The sequence below is a fragment of the Necator americanus genome, chromosome II (assembly GCF_031761385.1).
Source record: "Necator americanus strain Aroian chromosome II, whole genome shotgun sequence".
NCBI lineage: Eukaryota > Metazoa > Nematoda > Chromadorea > Rhabditida > Ancylostomatidae > Necator > Necator americanus.
In genome coordinates this window covers 580,243-603,784 of record NC_087372.1, presented here as the reverse complement: position 1 = coordinate 603,784, position 23,542 = coordinate 580,243, and the positions used below count along the sequence as shown (strand labels likewise).

General features: G+C 41.4%; 3 protein-coding genes across 5 annotated transcripts; 2 read left to right on the top strand and 1 right to left on the bottom strand.

The window, feature by feature from the left end:
- Positions 1 to 1,550: 1,550 nt before the first annotated feature.
- On the top strand, positions 1,551 to 5,251 carry RB195_016483 (uncharacterized protein; the record flags this gene model as incomplete). Of its 2 annotated transcripts, XM_064183033.1 has the most annotated exons (13): positions 1,551 to 1,624; positions 1,788 to 1,954; positions 2,017 to 2,171; positions 2,224 to 2,301; positions 2,632 to 2,763; positions 3,773 to 3,853; positions 3,914 to 4,062; positions 4,173 to 4,304; positions 4,384 to 4,487; positions 4,585 to 4,675; positions 4,736 to 4,880; positions 4,937 to 5,030; positions 5,082 to 5,251. In XM_064183033.1, the coding sequence occupies 13 exons, from the start codon at positions 1,551 to 1,553 to the stop codon at positions 5,249 to 5,251; spliced, it is 1,572 nt and encodes a 523-aa protein (XP_064038914.1). The 2 variants fall into 2 exon arrangements, with proteins under 2 accessions (XP_064038914.1, XP_064038915.1); XM_064183034.1 differs by lacking the exon at positions 1,551 to 1,624 and having other exon boundaries at positions 1,840 to 1,954; positions 2,659 to 2,763.
- A 1,932-nt stretch (positions 5,252 to 7,183) lies between these two features.
- On the top strand, positions 7,184 to 9,219 carry RB195_016482 (uncharacterized protein; the record flags this gene model as incomplete). The annotated part of the gene is made up of 5 exons (XM_013437137.2): positions 7,184 to 7,342; positions 7,397 to 7,663; positions 8,620 to 8,862; positions 8,919 to 9,083; positions 9,145 to 9,219. The coding sequence occupies 5 exons, from the start codon at positions 7,184 to 7,186 to the stop codon at positions 9,217 to 9,219; spliced, it is 909 nt and encodes a 302-aa protein (XP_013292591.2).
- Positions 9,220 to 10,668: 1,449 nt separating this feature from the next.
- On the bottom strand, positions 10,669 to 23,093 carry RB195_016481 (uncharacterized protein; the record flags this gene model as incomplete). 2 transcript variants are annotated; one of them, XM_064183032.1, is made up of 32 exons in its annotated part: positions 10,669 to 10,700; positions 10,770 to 10,806; positions 11,326 to 11,472; positions 11,573 to 11,677; positions 11,743 to 11,826; positions 11,884 to 12,004; positions 12,573 to 12,679; positions 12,730 to 12,843; positions 12,898 to 13,038; positions 13,285 to 13,422; positions 13,530 to 13,619; positions 13,678 to 13,854; positions 14,798 to 14,899; positions 15,390 to 15,527; positions 15,584 to 15,694; positions 15,790 to 15,897; positions 16,216 to 16,383; positions 16,444 to 16,731; positions 16,787 to 16,903; positions 17,109 to 17,228; positions 17,394 to 17,555; positions 18,408 to 18,540; positions 18,596 to 18,725; positions 18,783 to 18,950; positions 20,140 to 20,259; positions 20,334 to 20,532; positions 20,586 to 20,672; positions 21,068 to 21,142; positions 21,617 to 21,694; positions 21,750 to 21,845; positions 22,745 to 22,833; positions 23,033 to 23,093. In XM_064183032.1, 32 exons carry the CDS (start codon positions 23,091 to 23,093, stop codon positions 10,669 to 10,671), a joined length of 3,843 nt encoding a protein of 1,280 aa, XP_064038912.1. The 2 variants fall into 2 exon arrangements, with proteins under 2 accessions (XP_064038912.1, XP_064038913.1); XM_064183031.1 differs by lacking the exons at positions 10,669 to 10,700; positions 10,770 to 10,806; positions 22,745 to 22,833; positions 23,033 to 23,093 and having other exon boundaries at positions 11,221 to 11,472.
- Between the last annotated feature and the right edge of the window lie 449 nt (positions 23,094 to 23,542).

Sequence of the window (23,542 nt, the reverse complement as noted above, 5' to 3'; positions counted from 1 at the left end):
AAAAAAAGAATTGAGAAATTCAGGAAAATTTGTGTTAAATTTACTGTGGAACTCACAACAAGCGGAAGAAGCTGAAGCAGTTCCCATAGTTCTCGCAAAAAACGACACGGAACGAGAACTCAAAGAAGCAGGTCAGCAACTTTACATGCTTGATTTCCAACACAACGGTTGCATCTAATGCCACGTGATTCGTTAACTTCGATCACGTGACCTGTTCACGGGAAAATGTTGGCAGACACCTTCCCCGTCTCGTTTGTTGCGAGGAGCTCGCAGTTCTCGCTCAGCATTCTGTTCCTTCAAGATATCGTGGTGTGTGGTAAAACAACGGAAACTCCCTAAGACCACCGACCGAAGTTAACGAATATCATTTCAACTTCTAATTTGGGTCCCAAGACCAGAGTTCTCTGACAGATTAAGAATGTCGAGAACTGTAAGAATTTGTGCAAGTAACCCTCGAAGCAGCAATAATAACATTTGAGGAACTTTCAAATACGAATCCAGAAGTGGATTTTATCAGATAAAGATAAAAGATAAAGTTTCTGGCGTTAATCAATCCGCTTGGGATGCGCCCCCACGTTCACTTCCACTCAGAATCGCTTGAGGTTTACGAACGTGTAACTGGCCTATACAATGACTTCGGGGGGACAGCCGATGTGTTTTTATCCTCCCAGACAAGTCTGGTACCGATTTATCGACCACGGAGGGATGAAAGGCTTGGTGAGCACTAGGACGGATTCGAACCTCCGATCGATCGTGCATGAAGCGGAACACCTAACCGCTACACCACACCCACCACCTTATCAAATGGGCGAACCAAAACAGGCAAATTTTCGCCGATATTTCATCTCCATAGTCTTGTCTATTAACGCAACTTTTTCAGAGCTAATCCCAGGATTTTCACACTGTAATGAAAATGTACAAAAATGACCAGCATTATGTTTAATCTCATATCCTCAAATGAGGTGAAATTACATTGTTTTGAACCGAGAACAATACGAGAAAAATTGTCGAGTGAAAAGATAGTCTTTCCATGAGCACCACTCTTTCTAGGGGTCAATATGGAAATCCATATGGGCGGAACTGATGGTATGGCTGATTCTTTACGGCATATTAAGCGTCATTTACAGAGTTGCACTCTCACAAACTCAAAGAGTGTGAGTTTTTTTTTTGCTTCATCGAATACGCTTCCGTTGTGTAATGCGCACATCTCTGTTGAAATCTGCTAGTCGGATTATAAACTCAACTACTGAACTTATTCAGTAGTTTATTGCTTAACAGAAAGTTGACAAACATCCCTCATTTTTCTTTGAAAAGCAAACGAAATAGAACGGAAATCCTCTCATTTTGGAGAAAGAGAATAAATATTACTCAGATAACTAGAAAGGGATTAATTTTGACCCTTTAATGCACTTTCTCAACTGCCGAAAAAAAATCAACTGCCTGCGAATTCTAAAAAGGGTGATCTTCCCTTATAAACATGGGTTTCTAGAATATTCGAAGATCTCTGTGTATTTTTCGACACGTATTCGTCATTTATTCCTATAACATTTATGCTTGGCTTCTATGTATCAGCTGTTTTCAATCGATGGTGGCAGATTTTTGACAATATCGGATGGATTGATACGTGAGTTTCATCTCTTCTTTTTTTTGCAAAAAATTGAAGATAGATGTGAAGAAGGTAAAAAGAGACTTTTGTTTATGATTGAGGAAACTACAGATAAGGAGATCAAGGAAATACAGAGAGACAGGTGACTTGATGCCATATTTTTCTAGATCGCACTCTTTAGGCCCGCTCTCTGGATAACTCAGTATGTCCGTGGACAAACAGAACGTGCAAGAATGATGCGCCGTACTATTATACGTTACCTCGTTCTCACCCAAGCGATGGTATTTCGCGATGTGGCGGCTGGTGTCCGGAGACGATTCCCAACAATGAATCATCTTGTTACCGCAGGTGCGATGAATACAATTGAGTAATCTAAGACCATTACCGCCGCCTCATTTCCTTCAGTTAAGGCCTCATGACCGAAAAGGAGCTCGACGAGTTTGATTCGGTCGTTTCGAATAATCCCAAATATTGGGTACCGATGCATTGGCTGTTCAGTTTGATTCGAGTCGCCAAAGAAGAAGGAAAAATCCCGGGAGAGATTGTATATGTAGATCTGATGGAGGTTTGTCGGAAACTCCTCATCTGAAGATAGAATTAGGAGATTCTTTTTCCAGAAAATCCGCCAATATCGTGTTCAAGTCCTTAGTTTGACACTATATGATTGGGTACCAGTGCCTCTTGTGTACACTCAGGTATGTGTGGAACCATAGATTTGGGAGAACAGTAAAGTTCCATTTCGGGGCTGTACATTTTTGGAATTTCCGCTAATTGGGGTCCAGAAGATTTCTTCCATAACATTTAGGCACATGTTTGTGTGCTGCAGATATGCAATATGCAAATCCGACATATTCACTATTTGGATCAAATTTCCGTAAAGATCCTCATGAGAACATTGAAACAAAACCAGAAAATAACATGGGTAGTTGTTCTTGATCGTATAGAGCAAACCGCTGTATAGTAAAACTCATATCTCCATTCATACTAGACTCATCGTCAAAAAATTGGAAACAATGGGAGTTAAGGCTAACGTAATGCGACATTTCTTGAAGGTGGTTCATCTTGCCGTACGTAGCTATTTCGCCGTCGGACTTCTTGGTAGACAATACTTGCAGCCTGGGCCGAATAGAAATATAAGCATCGACTCCGCTAAGACGGTAAGATGATTTCAATTCTCGAAACAACTTCTCCCAGTGAAATGAAGCAAACAAGCTCAAAAACACATTTACAAGAAACCATTCACGAACACGGAATAAATGACACTATCACATGACCGTAGCTGGTATCGAAATGACAATTCTGGAGCAGTTTATATCTTAAAAACTAATCTTTCTCAAATCTATCCGAAAAACCCAATAGAATCGTTGAGAACATAACAATAAATAAATAAATAAATAAATATATATATATATACAAAAGGTTCAAAGAAAAATATGACAAACTTTCTTCCGACTTCAGAGGTCCAGAATAAGTAATAGATATCTGCAAATGTACTTATTATAAGTCTCTGGACTCGAAAAGAATAACTACTTCTATAATATTTCTGGAACAGCCATCGTTTCTACATTCTACAATTTTTCTTTTAGGTTATTCTTTGTTTGGATTGAAAGGCTTTGTTATGGTCCTTTCATGCTAGATTGGAGTATCAGAAACATCTATAATGGTAATATAGCGATTAAGAAATGAATTTTTAGCGATTAAGAGAAAGAAGAACATAACAAAAACCTTCTTGAAAAAGAGTTTGTACAACGTGTTCAAAGAAAGCACCAAATTTGATTGGATTCCACCGTTTTCTATCGCAAATCACGTACGTAGTTGAAACGAATTTTAAGAACCATTCGAAAATAAGAATCCCAACTAAACACAACAATAATTTTCCTTTTTGAGTGTTGTTTTGACAACCATACTTCACTTCTCTCATTGATCTGGTTCATATCTTTGGAACGATGGTTTAGTTTGCTATTCTGTTGTATCGCTTTTAATGAAGTGCCACTGTGAGTTCAAAATCAAGAGTAAATAAATGTGCAAGAAAAAGACCTTTGTAGATTGATCTCTACGTTCCAGTGATGTCCATACTTCAGTTCATATTTTTCGTGGGGTGGATGAAGGTGAGTTGTTTACTGTGAAAAATCCTTATTCGGCTTGGAATTAGCAAAATCTACCTAGGTAGCTGAAGTGCTGTTGAATCCACTTGGTGAGGACGATGATGATTTTGAATGCAACTACATCCTGGATCGCAACTTAGAAGTTTGATCCCATTTCTTTCCCAGTTGCTTTATTGGAACCCTAAACGCCTGCTCGATTTAGGTTGGTTTGAATGTAGTTGACAATAACTACGACAAATTCCCCAATCTGGTACGCGATCAGTTCTGGGAAGACACTATACCAGAGCCATTGTACACAGCTGAAAGCGCTCAACGACCAATAAATCCACAAGTTGGCAGTTGTGTGGAATTGTGAGTGATTTTGTAGGTGGTAGCCTTTGCCCTAGTGGGCAGTGAATCTTTCGCAGTCTGCAGTTCCTGTATTTGAAAATAAATTGAAAATATTGGTAATTTTCGTGTAGAGCCACCGAGGAAGACACATACATGCTCCGTCCGCGACGTCGAACGATTTCGCGGAGTTCACACTGGGACGGTGAAATAGAGAACGAAGATGTGGTACCTGTATTTGGAATTGATAAACTCAAAGAGAACAGGTGCTGGCTTTGTATTTTGTAAATGTGGGTGTATCCGTCTTCTAATCAGGACAGTTTTATCAGAGAAATCTCTTTTCAGCAGTATTGCCTCCGGAGAGTCAAACGCATTCTCCCAGTCATTCCTGAGTCAAAGCAGGAGAATTAGTGATATGCTGAAACGGATGCAGGGCGGACATAAAGCAAGTGTGTTCTTACAGCTAGAAAGAGCGAGTAGAACCAAATTAGCAACTTTGTGTTCGAATGAATGGAGCAGTGCCTGAATGAACCGGAGCCATTTCAGGTTCGAGTAACGGTGCAGCCCGTCGACCGTCAAGAAAACTCCACCGTATTTCCGACATTGAAAATAATCCCAGTCCAGATATAAAGTCGACGTAAGCATTAAAGTGTGCAGAGATTACTGTAGTCAATAACTGCAAGCTCTCGATTTTAAGCCACAGCAGTTCTTCGTCGCTGGACAGGTTTGGCGAAACCTTTCACAACAACGTGCACCCGCCCAATTTGCATAGTAACAGCAAATCAGTGCCAGATGGCTTGAAGATTTCACCAGATGACACAGGGGAAGACAAAACGGCAAAAGTCACATAATATTACTAGAAAAGAGAACAAATAGAAAAAATAAGGTTTATTTTCAGCCCGTTTCCCCTACATCAAATGTGGCTTGGTTCGTCGACGAATTACCGGTGATTGAGGAAGAGGAGCAAGAAAAACGCAAAATATCTGAAGAGGGTCAGTTAGAATTTAGTCTGGACTTATGATACCCGTCTCACTGCTGTTCAGGTTTAATTGAAAGTGGAAGTTCTCGAGCTGGTCTCCGGAGCTCCGAAACATCTTCAGTGGATCCAATGCCACCGCTTTACGAACGTGACGAGAAGAAACCAGAGAAAACTAACAATGATGAGCTTAAGGATAATCAAGGAGACAGTAATGTGTCCGATGAGAAGAATTGAAGAAACAATTGGTCATGCTAGCCCTTGTACAGTTCTTCTTGTTCTTCTTTCTTGTTCGTCCTGAAAACAGCGTTTGGGGGATTTTCTATGTACGACTCTTCATACTAGAAGGTAGGAGTAGGAACATTGTTCTCTATAATGGCAACAAAATCGCGAAATACCTCTTACAATTCCTTGGAATCAGAGGCTTTGATTGACGAGGAACGGTTTGCGTAACGAGGCAACTCTTTGCATCCATTAAAAAAACGTGTAGGTGTTTGTCAGCCAGAGATTTCAAAATTGTTTTTGCAACTATTTGTATAACCCTTACAATGAGAGGGCAAACTGTTCTACCAAGTCAATGTCCCTATGCTCCCAGACAAGACTTACGATCGATCCCGAAACAATAAAAAAACTTTTTTGGAATCGGGTGGTTTTGACTAAGCAGAAGCAGTAAATACATCCAACCAAAAGGGTAAACACACCCCTCTTTACACATCTAAAAGTGGGAACTGAAATCACGTAAGGTTGATCAATGACAAAATTCCTCAAAGGTGAAGCAACTCTCTGCATCTGAACTAGCAGCGAAATCCGCTTTACGTGATTTCATTTCACCAACAAATGTAGGTGCAAATAGTCCCAATTTCTGCAAACTCGTGAGAAAACACTACAGCAGAGATTTCCCCGAACGCTGTCATTAAAGCAGAATCGCAAAGCTCAATGAATTTTCGAGCCTAATATTTTGTCTGTTTGAAGTCAGCACCACGCCTTCGGCACATACGAGTACGTTCCATAACGAATGGTAAAATAAGTATTGGTGCGAATTTTAAGAGGAATCAGTAGTAACGTCATATTCAATTCTGATAACTGTGTTATCGCAATACTTGTAACTCATTTCCGGTCATTTATTGCAAAATAAATTTTCCTGTATTTCTGCTCCACTCACGAGTCGCTCAGTTGTAAAACACAACCAGATGACTTTACCTTCTCAATGAAACAATGCAAAAAATAGCAGAAATAGATCCAGATTCAGATAAAACTCATTTTTATACATTCCCTCTACACAAAAGAACAAACGAATACGATAATAAGCGTTCAGGTCCGCACAAAATCACTTTGAGAGGCTACAAATTTGATGGAGTTAACAACATGGACTATTACTTTGAACCTACTTAAAGGCATCACCCCACGAATCTGGGGTGGTGCGGGTTTCAGGTGGGTTATGGTTATGCGGGGTCGTAGATTATGGGGAGGACGGTGATTCCATCCATTTCTTCCTAATTGCCGGAAATACGCCCTGCAAGATGCGACTTCGAGCGTTCCGGGGCGCTATTTGGCTATGGTTAGCAAAAGCGGAATGACCGAAAATAATTTGATTCGATAAATTTGTGAGAGATGGCCACAAACCACAAAACGCGTAAATCGAGTTCGAAGTAGCTACGCGTATACTATTTACTCCCAGTGTATACTGAGCTGATTAAATCTCAGGAAATCCACGAATATGATGCTTGTCGTAGAGCACAGTGTAGAGACGATCAGATCCAATGTTTCAAGTTTCACACAAAAGTAAAACGTCTCACGAACAGCTGGGAACACTCAAGTTTTTTTTGAGTGCTATTCTCTAAATGTAATTTTCAAATTTCAGTTATATAATAACATATCGCGCTAAAAATTCTTCTTTTATCGTCTTCAATTCCCTTCCATAACTAAACCCTCACGAACACTGACCGGACAACGAACACACTACCCAGTTTTTGGCAGTTTTCGAGAGGCGTCAGTGAAATCGGGGCCGCGGTTCGGTATAAAATGCGCGATGCACTTTCAGTTCGCCCCACTCTCGTATCCTGATCACTGCACGGTAGTGGCATACCTACCCCACCAATTTCGTTACTATGTTGATTGCTTTTTAAGTGCTGTGATGTGTGTCTTTGAAACAGCAGAAAACGATTACAGATGGAGACGGCGGAGCAAAAGGAACTCCGTCGAGTCGCATTTTTTGCGATTGTTGTCAGCACAGTGGCGGTGATCGCTGCAGTTGTCACACTACCCATGCTCTACAGCTACGTAGCCAATTTCCAGTCTCACCTCATTATCGAGACCGATTTCTGTAAGGTATGCGGATCTAAACACTTCCAGTTCGACCCATACACCTACGCTTAATTTCAGACCCGTGCTAGAGACATGTGGGCTGAAATTCACCATATCGATGGACCAGAGTTCACTCGCGCCAAGCGTCAGTACGGCTCCTCGCCGAATCCTCCACTCTCGGCGCCAGTTGTAGGCGGCTATGGGCAACCTCCAGTGGTCAACAATGAACCTAACCCCACATGTTGCCCTTGTCAGCAGGGTCCAGCTGGGCCGCCTGGTCCACCTGGTGACGATGGTGAGGATGGACCAGATGGACTGCGAGGAAGTGATGGCAACAGTGGGAAGGTAAGCGCTTCGTTGAAATTCAACAAAAAAGAAGGGAATTTTCAGACATGTCTTAGTTAACAGTACAGTATAGTTAACAGTAGGCATAAGCGGATGACCACCAAATCATCTTTATTAGATAAATGATATACTGTCTGCAGTTAACTAATCCGCCTGGGATCTGTCAACTCGTACACTTCATTTCAGAATCTAGGTTTACGAACGCATGTCTAAGAAAAGTCTAGCACCAATTTATCGTACCCCGCAGGGATGAAGGGTTTTCTTTTTTGACTGTAGAGCGGTTCCGGGGCATCGATCGCACAGTCGCAGCTGAACCTCTTACAGACTGCGCTACTCTCTCACCACATTAAGCAAGTGTCTGATAGTCTCCTAAGTCGGATTATGCAGACATTTTAACTACTATCATCCTGACCCTTATGCTGTTTGCGTGATTTCGTTTCCTCCACTTAGTCGTGTTAGTTGGCGCCGTGCTTTTTCGCTTACAGAGCTTTCGTAAAATTAACACATGTTATTATGAGCTGGGACCATACAGTGAGCACGTGTTCAAACACAAACATTAAAGGCAGCATCCGCTGGAATTCCCTCTGTTGTATTCGATCCTCCAATCGACAGTATAGTATAGGACAGGATCAAAACGTAATTTGCTAGTATCACAGCAAAAAAGCGAAGCATCCCTTATGGCCGTGGACAAGAAGTGGATTATAGCTGATACCCAAGAGAATAACCAAAAATACGTGCATACCAGTCGCGGATGAACCTTTTACCAAGTGTGCTGTACTCGCCATTATCCTTATTGTCCTTATTCACCAAAAGTGAAAAAATAATGTCTTTCTCCTAATCAATATAGATTTTGATGTGAGTTGAACCTAAGTACATTGTCTTTTCAAAAAATCTTCTGAAGCAAAGCGAAGCAAGATCTCTAGTTTAATGGAGGATCCTCGAGGATTAATTTTCAGGACGGCAGCATGTTGGAATCTGCTATCAACAACGATGCATGCGTTATCTGTCCACCAGGGCCACCAGGACCACAAGGAATGGCTGGTGCTAAAGGGCCTCAGGGCCCGAAAGGAGCTCCTGGCAAAAACGGCGATGATGGCAAACCTGGATTACCGGGCATGCAAGGTCCCATGGGAATGATGGGTATGCCAGGCAGGCAAGGTGTTGCTGGACCTAAAGGAGCTCCTGGTAGAATCGTACAGGTGAATTTCATTAACTTCTCAGCTGAACATGTTCCAAGTAATGAGTATCGGTCAAGGTAAATGGCCCAGCTGGCCCAGCCGGCCATAAAGGGCCGCGAGGACCACCAGGACCACGCGGTGAGGCTGGTCTAGACGGTGCAAGTTTGGAAGGACCTGCTGGACCTCCTGGCTTACCAGGACGTCCCGGACCACCTGGACAGCCCGGTCCACAAGGGCCAGAGGTAGGCTCCCTGTTGATTCAAACACGCCATCACATAGAAATCTTCAATTTCTTCATTGCAGGGAGCACGGGGAGCTCCAGGCGAGCCGGGCACATGTGAACATTGTCCTATACCACGCACTCCACCTGGATATTAAACCTTTACCCACAATACGTTGTATTGCCATACTCCGCCCAAATAGGGTGCTATCGAGTGAAATGTGTAATAAAAATTTGTACAACCTAAAACTAGTGATAAAATATTGAGCGGTCTACCACAAAACATTTGTAAGTGGATTTAGCTACTGAAATCGAAAATAGGTGCAGACCAGTTTTATAGCGTAGTTCTGTGGTCAAGAAAGAACGCTTCTAAATATCCGTGAAACGATTCAGTTCTGCAACCCAGTTTCTTCTCGTGAGATCGGCTATCCCATCGGAAGATTTTCAACGAGAATGTAAAAGATTCGATTTTCGAAGATAATTCAGAAGTATCCAGTGGGAATACATTCCACTGACTTACATGTTATTTTATCCTATGGTAAGTATTGAGGATTAGAAGGAGAATTTTCTCTCGAAAGTAAAGTCAGGAGCGATTAGCGCGAATTAATCATGTATATCGGTGTTGCGAAATTTACTTCCGTCTAGCGTTATGTAAAAAACAAAAACCTTACAAGATTGATATCCAGCGAACGAAAAACAAATAAAATCCATTTATTCTTAAGCATTTCTCCTGCTTCTCGCTCAAAACATTTATTCAAATGCGACCAATACTTCCAATATACACTGTTATGAGATCCATAACAAAACATAATCAAAGAACTGCAAAAATCAAGCAAGTTTTCGGCTTGGAGTAGGAAAGAGTAATATCAAATTCTGACGTTTTGCTAGGTGTTGCTTTGTTTGAACTTACATTTGCTCAAACAGTAAGGTTGTTTACCTATTTTCTTACATGATTTGCTCAAACTGTAAGGTTGTTTACTTATCTTCTTACATGCACATACCCTTTACAATTTCATAGTTTCTTATTCACACAATAATGACCATCCGTCGATGTATTCACCATGAGTGTCTATCACAGTGTTTGATCTTTTTGGGAGAGTTACAATTCGCTGAAACCAGAAACCGAGAGCTTGGGACACAAAAACAACTCAGCAGCGGACTTGAAGTCAGTGCGATGCGCTGCTTTCTTGAGGCCCTGGCTTTGGAAACGGTCTCCATTCAACCCTATTCTCTAGACGTCCTCCTCATCACTCTCTCTCTCTCTTTCTTTCTCTGTGTGTCCTCCCCCCTTATCCCCTTCCCCATCAGACTACCGATTGCTTCGAGCCCTTAAACATTCCCTGAAGCAGAAACTGTTCAGCTTCGAACCCGCAGTTGAGTTGTTTCTTTGAGTCTCGTCAACCTAGCTTCTGATCCCAGGGAATAGCAACCTTCACAAAAAGATGCATCACTGTGGCAAACACTGGTGCGTTGAGATGCAAGCTGCCGTAAGAAAAAACGGCGGCTTCCAGGCTGTTTTTTACGAGTACTGAGAGTTAGCATAATCACCTGGTTTTCCACAACTTACGACTCTGTACGGAAGCTTTCCGCGGCAAATCCATACTACTTCAGAATCCTGGTATGCTGCCTTCAAGTGTATCTAAATCAAACACAACTTTACACAAAATTACAACTTAACTGAACCAAAATGACGGTAACTGGCACGCACATATATGCTCGCAATTCACAACTTGCTGATGGGAGTTCTGAAAAAAAAATCTCTAGCAAATCACACAGTTTCCATTTAAAAAGATCGCAATGGAACATAACAGACCATTACAAGCACAAGCAATTCTGAATTCCACCTTCCATAATTTATTATAATAAAACTCTCGAAAAAAAAAGACTCAACAGGTTTTTTTAACACAGTCTGTAAATCACTAACACATAAAATTAACCTCAAATAGAACTTTAGTTAAAACAAGACGCAATTAATATTTACATGGATGTAAAGTAGTAAACTACTCCTCACAAGCAACAGATAAAACCCAAAACCATAAACTACTTTAAACAAATGTTACAACGGAAAACCACCTCAAAAGATGGTGAAAACGACTGATTATGAATAAAGTTCGATAGAAACTATATGATTCAATTTAGAGGAAAATCATGATCTGATCTTATTCGCTCTCTTCCATTAATTCAAGTAATGTATGGGTGTCCCATTGAGGTCGCATTTTTATCAAAGCTTGGTACTTAGTCGGCTCCGGAAGCGCTGTGAGAACCACATCGACAACAGTGCACATCTGGATGGTTTGCTCTATCGCAGCATTATTTCTTTCCTGAACCGTAGTTAGAGGAGGATTCCAGAACAGCGTCAACTGAGCTGGTGGCCCGTCGATGAACACTGGGTCTCTAGCCATGTCTAGGCGCTGAAAATTTCAAGATTATCAGTTCCTTTTCGGAAGAGGACAATTCAAATAAGTCACATATCACACTGACTAAATTATTAAATCAATTAATATCTCTCACGTTTACGTAAACTCTCTTCACTACTCCGTACTTTAAAACAAGAACATCAAAAGAAACGTCCATAATGCTTATAACAACTCCACGAGCTTCGATCGGTCCACTCTGCTGGAATGGTTGGTTTCAGAGGATTCCACAAGTACAGCTTCTTTTCTGCTCTGGATACAACTAACCTTCACAATAAGGCCAAAGAACGTATCATCGCTTGAATCACTGACAGCTTTTGCAGCGAGTTTTTTGTCATTGCAGTGCTGAGCCTGTAATGTTTGCATCAATGAAAAACAATCACCTGCATCCGAAAAGTTTGCACTAACCAGCCTTTCTAAATCATCTTTGGTTTTGTCCATTGGGGGGCAATACCCTAATGCTGCAGCTAACTGTCGATGGACAATGATATCAGCGTAACGGCGAAGAGGAGATGTGAAATGAGTATATCTGTTGAACGCACAAGTAAAGTATTTTCAAATGAACATCCCCAAATTATTTCTAACTGAAGTGCGGCGATGAATCTCCATACAAATTACGCTAGTAAGACCAGATTCAAAATTGACCAGTTGTGTAGGCCACAGAAATGAGAGGGGCAATGACATTTATGATGGAGCCATTAAACATACCAACTGCCAATAATATGCACAGTGATAATGGTATAAACTTTTCGCAGAGACCATCATAAAAATGCACCAATTAAGCAGCTCCAGAATATTCAAATAGTTTTAAATCACTCTTCCAACGCAGCCTTTCTTCTCTATGATTTGCATCGGTGTCAGAAGAACATTTAAAAAAGGAATAGTGGACCTCATCAATGATGGCAAACGTGAACGCGAACTCGCGAAGGTATTGTTCAAGAGAGGCCGGCACATTTTTTGACCGGCGAGTTGTGTACGGACTACTTCCTACCTACGTACTGGGAACAAAACAACAAATACTAAAACGAAATTTTTTTATTAAATGAGAGCGTATTCATTCGTCGAAAATACAATTACAGAGAGCGAAAAAAACTCACAAAGGTACATTAAGGGCATAATGATGGTACTCCTCCTTCTTTTTGGCAGAACCAGCACACATATAATAACCAGATTGCATAGGTTTCGCCAGCAACATGGATAATACCTAATATGTGTATATAACTGAAGCGAATTTGAAATTAGTAGTAAACTCACTTGATTTATTGACTGCAGCAGTGAGCTTCCTCCTTGGAATTTACTAAGCGACGAAGCTAAACGAGCAGAAGACGCTGCGTCCAGTGGGAAACCAATCTTTTCGCACACTTCGAGCTGAAGGCAAACCTCTTTTTCGTGCTCTTTTTCCTAAAGCTATCAATTACTAACCACTTCTCGAAGAACCTTTTGTTTCGGCGGGGAGTGTCTTCTTAAGAACGCTGTTTGAGGGAAGCACGACTCTATCTTAGTCGCGACTGCGATGTTCGCCAGCAACATAAATTCCTTGACCAATTTGTGGGAGTCTTGTGGCTAGAGCAGGTAGATGCTTTCAAAGACAATCGGTATATGTGAACCACCAGCTGTGAGTCAACCTCCACCATCAGATAAATTTTGAAAATCCCACATTTCACCATTTTATAAGAGCGTCTCCAGACGAACGTATTAAAATCATCATCAGATTTTTCGTGGGGGCAGAGAACACCAGATAACCGAACTATATTTTCAAGCAAGTCAACTCACAAAGCCATCAAAAAAGTTGAAAATTTAATTTGCTACCTCCTCAGCTTTCACAGAAAGTGGCAATTTTGTCTCTTCGTTCAGTGAAAATACCAATCTTGGTTGTTCAATGCGCAAGGCTCCATTCTTTACGCGAATGGAACGGAGACGTCGTGCAAGCATGTGTAGCTGCATCACCTGAATAGACATGTGCTACTTACTCAGGGAAAACAACTCTCAAGAGTGCGATAGGAATTGAAACTACTAAATCTCTTCATAAATGCAAACATCTTTGTTAACATAACCTTTCTTCTAATTTCCGACAACGAAACGCCGTCAAGAACCTCTGGATAGTCCTCATCGACAAGATTCTTCTCTGGCTCTTCAATGAATCCCTGAAGAGGAAGACTTATGTTCCAGACCTCGCTCACAAAGAAAAAAAAATCGAAGTACCTGAACATGATCGTACTCAAGATGTACTCTCGAACGAATAATGGTCCTGCCAAACCACTCTTCAACTACAGTTCCATTCTTATCCATTTTCCACATTACAGAAAATGCTAGTCTGTCTTTTCCAGGAAGAAAACTACATATATCCTCGCTAAGCACCCGTGGTAGCATTGGAATAGACTAAAAATAGTATTTTCGGCTACTGCCTTCATACATAGAACACTCTCTGTGATTATTGTTGACTAATTTTCTGTCTCTAGTTGCGATGAATGATTATTTTGCAAAGTCGCTCCATAACCTCATGGACCTCCTAACAGACAAAGCCAAATTGTTGTATTCTGTGGCAGGATATTGCAATGGATCAAACACTTTTTGTTGTGCTTTTTCGTTGCAGCAGGTCTTTGGACTTTCTGTTGAGAGGCTAGTTATCGCGTAGTTTTTCAACACTCACACTGTTCCGATCTCGGAACACGACAACTTATAGCTTGCAATGTTTGTTGCCATACTGTCCCATCCTTACCGACCACATGGCAAGGAGGCGGCGCGCTTGTAGATAATGCAGCTTTTGTACTAGCAGGAGCAGGTCGGAAATAATTCTGTGCTCTAAACTTCATTGCTCTTCTTTTGATGAACATTACCACTGAACCACCGTTCAGTGGTAATGTTCGTTCACTGTCTTGGGTAGGAAATCCCAAACTATCGTAAGCCATTCCACTCACGCGCACGCACACATCGGAAGTTCAAGAGTTGCTGAAAAGGGCTGGAGCACTGTGTAGTTTTTGCCAAGAACGACAAAAAAGAGCATTTTCGACACCTGCTTTTTGCGTTTGATCGATCTGCAAAAGCCATAGAGGCTGCTCAAGAGATTTGTGAAGTGCATGTCTAAGAAGCGATGCCTCTTAGAACGTCTCAAAATTGGGCTGCTCATGAAGCTCAAAACTTCAAACAGCGAGCGGATCGGCAGAGATAATGGAATGCTTCAACAATAACATCGAGCCTCATCCTCGCTCATGTTTACTTCGAACTCTAGAAGAAAACGAAGAAACCCCATAGTAGAAACCGGAGTACAAGTCGGATAGCCCAAGCGAAACGACATGGGTCAAACTGTAACATTCCCACTCACTTTGTGCACAAGATTGACAGTACACCCTCGATTAGCTGCCCATGTATCCAACTCAGTATTATCGAACACAAAATGAGACACATCAGCTATGTGAACTCCTATCTGCAACGATCAAAAATATATAGCTACTGAATTAAAGGCAGCATACCACGAATCTGAAGTGGTGCGGATTTCAGGTGGAGTATACATATACATATATCGTAAATTATGGAGACGGGGGCAGTCCTGCTCATCTCTCCCTCCATCACTGTAAACAGCCGCTCCAGAATGATGTTTTGTACAACGCCATCTATTGCAACGCTCCACCCCTTGCGCAGCCTCCGTCCTGCGATTCGTCGAAAACCATTTCGGACTGCCCCGGTAAGCAGTAAGGGACGCTACGCGTGCGAGGGTGGCGCTCTGCAATAGAAGACATCGTAAAAAGCAGCATTCAGGGGCCGGCTGCTAGCAGTGATTTAAGGAGAGATGAGCGGAACCACCCTAGTCTCCATAATCTACGACCCCGTATACGGATACTCCACCTGAAATCCATACCACCCCAGATTCGTGGTATGCTGCCTTTAACATACCATGCTGCAAAAAAAAAATTTACCTCGAACAAAGGTGGACCGGTGTCGTCACAACCGCTTAGCTCTTTAATTGACAGCGCTTCGCCGAACTCGTGCGAATGCTTGGGGCCAACTGTGAATGTCGCGGTATCACGCAAATCACGACGATATTTGAATTCCTTCTACACATGAACAAATTCACAATAAAATAAATAAATGTAGCTTTGCGGTCCGTCACCTCATCAATAGTCCATTGTTTTGACTCGGCGATTGGAAGGCAATGCATAACTGACACCGAAAATTCACGTGTATCGACATTGTTGGCAAATAATAGTCCCTCAGTTTCTGCCTAAAAACGGGTTGAACTTTTTATACAGTGAACAACTAGCACACGTTAATGAATTTCGCGAGCAATAATCAAGTATGGATAGCAGTGTAGCCCACCTCTACGTCTCCGGCCAATCCCAGGGTGCGTTCAAGCTTTCCACGAGCGAACTGAGCTGTAGCCTGCCACTCTACCATCCTTGCCACAAAAATGAACTTGGCGAAGTCCTGAAATTAAGCCATTTCCTTTGCATCCCAACGAAGCCATTTTCTTAGCAAAACTCGGCATGCTGACGGCACACAGAATCAAGAAATACATAAGTAAAATATGTAGTCGTGAGCTTAGCAGTCATAACGGATGCAAAATATCATTCTCTACACTCTATTCCTCATTTCAGAAGAGTCGAGATAATATGCTTAAAAATTCAAAAAAAAACCTAACCAACAATAAGATTGGTAATAATATCACTTTTAATTAATTTTTAATAATATCACTAGTTGCACCATTAAGATGGCTGCCAGTTGGCAACTATTTAAACAGACTACCTGTGGCCTCTCGAAGAATCCGGATGGAAGCTGCTCCGCTGGAATCATCATTCGTGGCATCCGAGAATCGGTAGGAGAGAATAATGCCCAGTTGCGATTTCCATCCGTCATCACTTTGAGCTGACCCATCGCAGCGCGGCAATTCTTCATCTCCATTATGTACATCACCTAAGAATAATCTTCAGTATTAAAAATTTCCTCCGGAATCCCACGTAGATAGCAATTTACTTCAGCAGTCTTTTGTAGGCACACATCAGGTACTCCCCAGTCCTCATCAGGCATCTCTGATAAAGTCCTGTATGCAGAACGCTTCCCAGTGGAGGTAGTTTGCGGACGTTTAGGTAAAGTCAGAATTTTCCTCGCTAATTGGGAATTTGCAGACGCTGTGAAATCACCCACTCTTCCAATCGATAATGAATCGATAATTTTTTGAACTTCTAGTGAAGGAAGACTGGGATGAACAATCGGCGCGCTCGAGCTGTGACTTGTCATGCATTCCCGACGCGCTAATTCGAGCTAAAAAAGAGAAATGATATTTCGTGGTTTACAATATCAGCTAAGCAGTTCTGACCTGTGCTCCAATTATAACCATCGCTTGTCTGCTGTATTTTCGGTCTTTATTGGGAGGGATAGTAAGATTCAAATTCGCTTTTCTTATGTGTGGATCACTCAGCCCACCGATGGGAACCTTAAATGAAATGGAGCATATCTAAAATTGGTTGTGTATGAAAAATGAATCTCTTCCATAACGGAATCAGAAAAAACTGGATTTACAGAAGCACAATTGGGAATCATTGCTTCACAGCACGATTTGGAATTGAAAGAAACGAGATCATATGTTCCGGCTGGGCACGCCTGTCTGTTATTTCGAAATTAATTACCCTTCTACCCACTTCGACCAAATCATCAGATTTCGGAGCGGCAACCGGCGGTATAGTAATTGGTTGACCGTTATCCTCCCTTGATACATTTAAGTGACCGGCACGCCACGCTTGATAAAGGTTCTCACGAATCTAAACGAGGACTTTTCGAACAATTTTGATCTCATACCATCACATCAGTTCTTAGCTAGTGATCTCAAGATTATCCCGTAACTTTCAATAGCTCCTTTACCGTCAGGCTTCATTTTAACTGAGAAATAACATGGTTTCGAGGTAGGAGATTAATAAATAACTTACCACCCAGTTCATCCTCTCTTTGATGCGTACTACAACGACATCACCGTGTAAAGCACGGTTACGGTCATGAACTCCCAAAATCAGCAAATCAAGTTGATCATCACCATCTGGATTATCTACATAGGATTCCTCGTAATTCCTTTGATTGACACGAAGAGATCCCTGGAAAAATTCACCAATATGTTGAATTATGATGTCACTGAATTCTCTTTCCTGTTTTGTCTTCATTCGATTCAATTTTGAATAGAATGAAACAAGTTAACATATTAGGTTGCCCCATTTTACCACTACATCACTCTAGCCTTCCCATGCAATCTTAGTTCTATTCTCGGCAAGGCTAATCAACCCCAACACACCTTCGGAATTCATAAATTGGATTCGTTTGAAATTATTTTTGTAGATGTATGCTGGACTTTTTAGCTTTTTACAATATTTTGCAACAAACTTTTTTCTTTTTAATGTTATGCTGTAAATAGTATATGTATAGTTGAGTCAAAACGACATGAAGCACGGACCGCTGCGTAAGCGGCCGCGCTCGGAAGCGGTGGACACAGCGGTTGGAATCGATGTGGAACCTGGCGAACTGCAGAGGTGGTTGGTGGCAGCGAGGATCCTTAAACGATCCTAACCGTTACGCTTCACCGCTTCGCTTCGAGCGCAGCCGCTTGCGCAAATGTCTGTGCTTCATGTCGTTTTGACCCGACCATAGTACGGAGTAGCATTGGTAGCATACGATGTTAAAAATGTAAACTCAAACAAAGCGCGCAAGGACTCATAGTATGCATTCCATAATACCAGAAAACATAAGGAAAGGATGATTGAACTAAGATAGTCTTCAAAAACCTGGAGCAAAATAGGAGACGACTCCTTTAACTTTGCAAATGTCAGGCTCCACCTCATAGCACTTAAGCACTACAGATTCCAACATCATGCATTGGTGACGTCAATCGAAATGATCTCCCAGTCCAACTATGTCACCTATATCATATGGAAATGAATATCGCAACAACCTACCTTAACAAGATCACCGTTTGCCAAACCTCTGCTCACAGCTTCCAGGCTCATATATGGCATAAAGTACGGTTTTCTAGTCTTCTGGTTGTTTGCTACGCCAACAAGTTGAGTCGAACTTTGGTAAATGTTCGCACTAAATGCAATATCATATTTGCATCAACGAATGTTGTGTCATCATTAACTATTACTTCGAACGCGCAGAAGGATGACTGTTCTGAAGTCTGTAGTTAGCAGACCCTGTTGATACAGTTCGCCTCGAAGCTGTAGCACCATGATGATTAATACCACTTTGAGGACTTTTGTAAACCGGTGGATGATCTGTTCAGTATTTCTATATAAACAGTACACAATTGGTCACAACAGTGAGAGCCTTACTATATTGATTGCAGTGCGGGTGTGAAGGTGGTGGCGGACGCTGCCCTGATGACGACATATTTCTTTCCAGTGGAAACATTGGCGAGAAGTTCACCCACGGGAGCAGAAAGTCCGGAGACAGTGCTCCTCGCCCGCATTGACGGCTGTCACAACAGTAAGCTCCATCGCCTACGAATAAACTACGTTATGCCAAAAATAGAAAGTCTATTAACACAGATGGACATCATCTTAGACACAAAAATAATCAAATTAATGTATAAGCTAGTTATTTCGGGCCACAGTAAAAGCGAAGAAATCGCACATGGAGGTCTCAGTAATTTTGCTAGCATAGGCTACTGCATTACATACTTGATTTAATGAAAGCACCACACAGATGTGTCAGACACAGAAAATTCGTGAACTCCAAAGTTGGTTTGGTAGATTGTTACGTGTAACGTACACGTTACACGTAACAATCTACCAAATCAACATAATTATTGAGACCCTTTGTTGTTTGCTAATAAAGCCGCGTGACAATGATGAAAAATTTGTCACATAGAAATATTTAAATCTACATAAAGAATGAAGGGCTAGTCAATAAACGCGCGGCAAATTCAAAGAACCACAATCACTTGTAAGAACATCCAAATTTTTGTTGAACAAACGAAATAAATCGAAACAATTGGTTCGAGGTTTATCGTTCAGTTGACCACTGCCGCGAATGATTTAACTCGGATGTCGCTTGCTCTACTTGTTATCGGAGAGAATCGCTAGTTGCTCTGCTGATAAGTATAGACGTCTCGATGGTTACAGTTGGAGCTGTGGAGTTGAAGATATACTGCAGACATTTTCGGTTCTAACGAGAATCGCGAGAATTCTACCAGAGCTCGATGTGCTAAATAAACAACAAGAAGAAAGATTAGCACAATTAAATACTTCGATAAAGTGAAAGACGAGACTTTCAGGTCATAGCAGCCTAAATAGATGTGGAAACTTTGAAAAAAAAAACGAGACTATCTGGATACTTTTCAGCGCAGCATCATTCATTTTGTAATAAGACTTGACGCTACACGAAGCTTCAATAGAACCCTGAGAAAGCAACTAACGAAGTGATGAAATTCATGTAAATCGATATTATTTATGCTGTGCACTGGACATATTCCAGCCGCGAAAATGGACGGCGCGAAAGGAAAGGGATATTGAAATAACCGAAGTATTGATTATTCAGTGAAATCTGACGAATTCATGAATAGAGGAACAAAAACGGCAGGAACGAAGAGTTGAATTATAAACGTATACATAGTAAGACTACACTCAACCAGAACCGACTCTGAAGCAAGCTACAAGTATAAAGCTATAACAGCTGGAAAAAGCTTACGAAAAGTCCCAAATATATCTGAACCACGCTGTGCTGTAGCGCTTGCATATGCTTCCATAGTTGTCTTGAAGAGTTCTGGACGAAAAACCGTACCATGAGGTCCTGAGTCAGGTCGATGTACTAAACAGTAGTCTATTTTAGGACAAATATCCCAATCCACTCACACAATCATAATTTAAAGGTATAATACTCACTTATTGATGGAAAACCTGGAACCTGCGGTATCTGTCGTAATGCTGCACTGAATATTGCTTCAGGATCTACGTTGTTTCCCACGAGACGTTGCAAAATCGATCTTCCTATTGAAGCATTTGACTGTGGTTTCACTGCTCCTGATTGCTGACCATATCCTGAGCCCATAACTTCATTTACCGGCACCTTACCAGTACGAACCTTAATATAGCACGTCTCTGAATCACTTCTACTATATTACTGTTGTCCTTCACCTTCTTATGTAACTCTTCTAAGAGGACATTCCCTCTCGGGTTGACCCTTTGGACAGGTGACGATGCTGCTGTCTTGTTCGGGATATTCTGGAAACTTGAACTGATTGATCATTGAAGAATTACATTTCCAATGTTATTCACTACTACGCCGGACGTCAAATGTGGCAGTGAGCTTCTGTTTTAATGACACAGACATAGTTCATTTTTGAAGAAAAAGTCTGATTGAATTGTTGTACTACGAAACCATACAGAATACACAATACATGATAATACAGAATTCACCGATCCTCTGAGTCTACCGTGCATCTGTACATGGGTAGCTGAGTGGGTAAATCGGGACGGATATGCTTCTCGCAAGCACGATACGAAATGCAATGAGTCTTCTTAGTGATCCACACATCCGTAACCTTTGACACGCCATCGCACATCGCAAATTTTTCCGGGGTCAAATATGTCGACTTCAAGCTTCAAAACAGTCTTACCTGACTCACTTCCTTCAATTTCTCCTTCGTTTTTCTTTTGCTATGACGTCGTTTTTTCTGTGAAGTAGAGTTTTCCTAAAATATGCGTGTCTGTTTACTAACCACAAAAACAACACCAAAATTTTCTATCCAAATAAGAACTACAACTTCTGAAGATACACTTTAGAGTCCTGCCCTGCGTAAAGGACGAGCAATAGAGAAGCGACGGCGAAAAACCTACGTTTTTATACAGCTCTCCAAACTTGCATGCATATCTGACGAGAAAACAAGCGGAAAGGAGAGTGCATTGAATGAGACATATTCCGGTCTCTCAGAATACTTCAAACTTTCAGTACGTCCTATCATAGAAAAATACAGGAAATATGTCCATGCAACCACGATTATATGACGTAACATGTGCTTGCAATGATCTCAAAGTTGTGGTAATAATAGTTAAAGTGAGTCAGCGTTGTTCTCAAAATTACTCTTCATCGCTACCTCATGCTGAGTCCAGCGATATTCCAACGTGGCCGGAAACGAGCGAAGATTGATAGAAACTCCACCACTTACTCTGTTGCAATCCGTGCTTAGTATGGGACTTGAGTCGATAACATTCGCTGTTCCTGCTGCAGTAGACGTCTTGCTATCCTTAAGACACATTTTAAATCGGAGCTTATGGAATCCCACGATAGATCTTATCTACCTTAGACTTCGCTGATCGCTTGAATCCACGTTTTTTCTTGGTGGTAGCATGAGAAGTGCTCGACGAACTAGGCTCGGCCGACTTCGTTTCGGGCATCTATAAGAATTAAGTGGGCATTCGAGTTCGGCTGGCTCCGAACAGTGATTGTATACCATAGAGAGTTTGATACAGATATGCAGACATCAATTTTGTTGCAGTAACTTCACAGAGTGGTAAACAATAAGAATAAGAACCGTTAACTTCCCCAATAACCTCCATTTCTATATGAAGAATGAGTAGGCGAACAGCCACACAAACAAACTATCTGCTGGTACAACTTCATGTATAATATATATTATATACAAATAACAAAAGCGACCTCTGAAAGTAGTGCTACATAGCTCAAATGAGTCAAATTATTTCACTTTCCATATAATTTTCGACTCACCACATGTCATCTTTAATCACCTAGGTTATGAATTCCCTCAACCGCCAACGAGGAAAAAATGCCATTAGATCCGTGGGCGTGTCCTTTTAACCGAATGAACTGTCACAAATCACGACTTTTCTCTGCACAACACACACTCCTTCCTTGTACTCTTTTACAAGCGAAGAGGCATGTGTCTCATTAAGCTGAACATACTCCGTACCGATTATATGTGGGAAAAATTCGTCGCTCAGGAGAACGAGGCAAGCGCCGCAACACCCATCGCTCATAATAATCAACCATACTTTCCACTCTCTAAACTTTGGTCAAACCAAGACCTCATGCAGTGACGCAACTGGTCAGTGCAGGACAAACATATGCGCATCTGTTACCAATATTCTTCAAACCAAAACGTCAAAAATATGGTTCCATGATGAAGCACACATATGCTTCCTGACAGCGATTATTAGTGCGGCCATTACATCCAACAGAAATCTAACTGCAAGCGTGAATAGCAGCAGTATAATTGTGGTTTCGCGCTAGGACCCGAAGAAATCACGTTAATACTGAAGGGCCAAGGATAACCGACCACAGCAATCTCGGCGGCGTATTCCAGTAAAGCACACACGCGTTTTAGACTTAGTAGGGTTCCTTTATTTCGTTTGTTCAGTGGCGCAGCTATAAATGAGTTAACCTGAATAGACTTGACAATGAACTTGTAACAATATACTACGATGAAGAAATGAAACGAAACAGAAAGTGAATTGTCCCCACAAAGAGCACGAGTGCGAATCAAACCTACTCGAAGGGATGTGAAGAATAACTAAGATTGCTAAAGGTTTCTGGCGCCCTTTATTGATGTCGTAGGATCAATCACCGTATCCAACAACGTGAACTTGGGAACAACTTTGAATTTCAGCGCTCTTTTCCGAGAACATTTTAGCGCTTACAGAAGCAGTGTAGTGCTCTATTTCAGCTTAAAAGCACGCACGCATGACTCTTGCACTACTATGATAAGTACAAACAACTATTTGTGAAAGTTCTTGCATTGGTATATGAGTCTTTGCAGATCGTTCGCGTGCGATGATCTACGAATCATTCAGTAGTGCACGAAGATTCTCTTCTAACGAAAGTTACAGTTATCTGTTCATTAGTGCCTAAAACTTCTTTGTTTTTGTCAACGTACGTCAAATGGGAGTACATCTTAACCGTTTCATTACATTGATGGACAGTGTTGTCACAGACTAGAACATTTCCCCATTGACCGAGAGAAAAATGATTTGTGGAAGCTGGGCTGTCAGCAGTTTTATTTGTTTTACTTCCTTTACTTGTTTTCACAACGAGGGAAACTGTTTCTGCTAACGATCATATCCGTACAAATGATAGC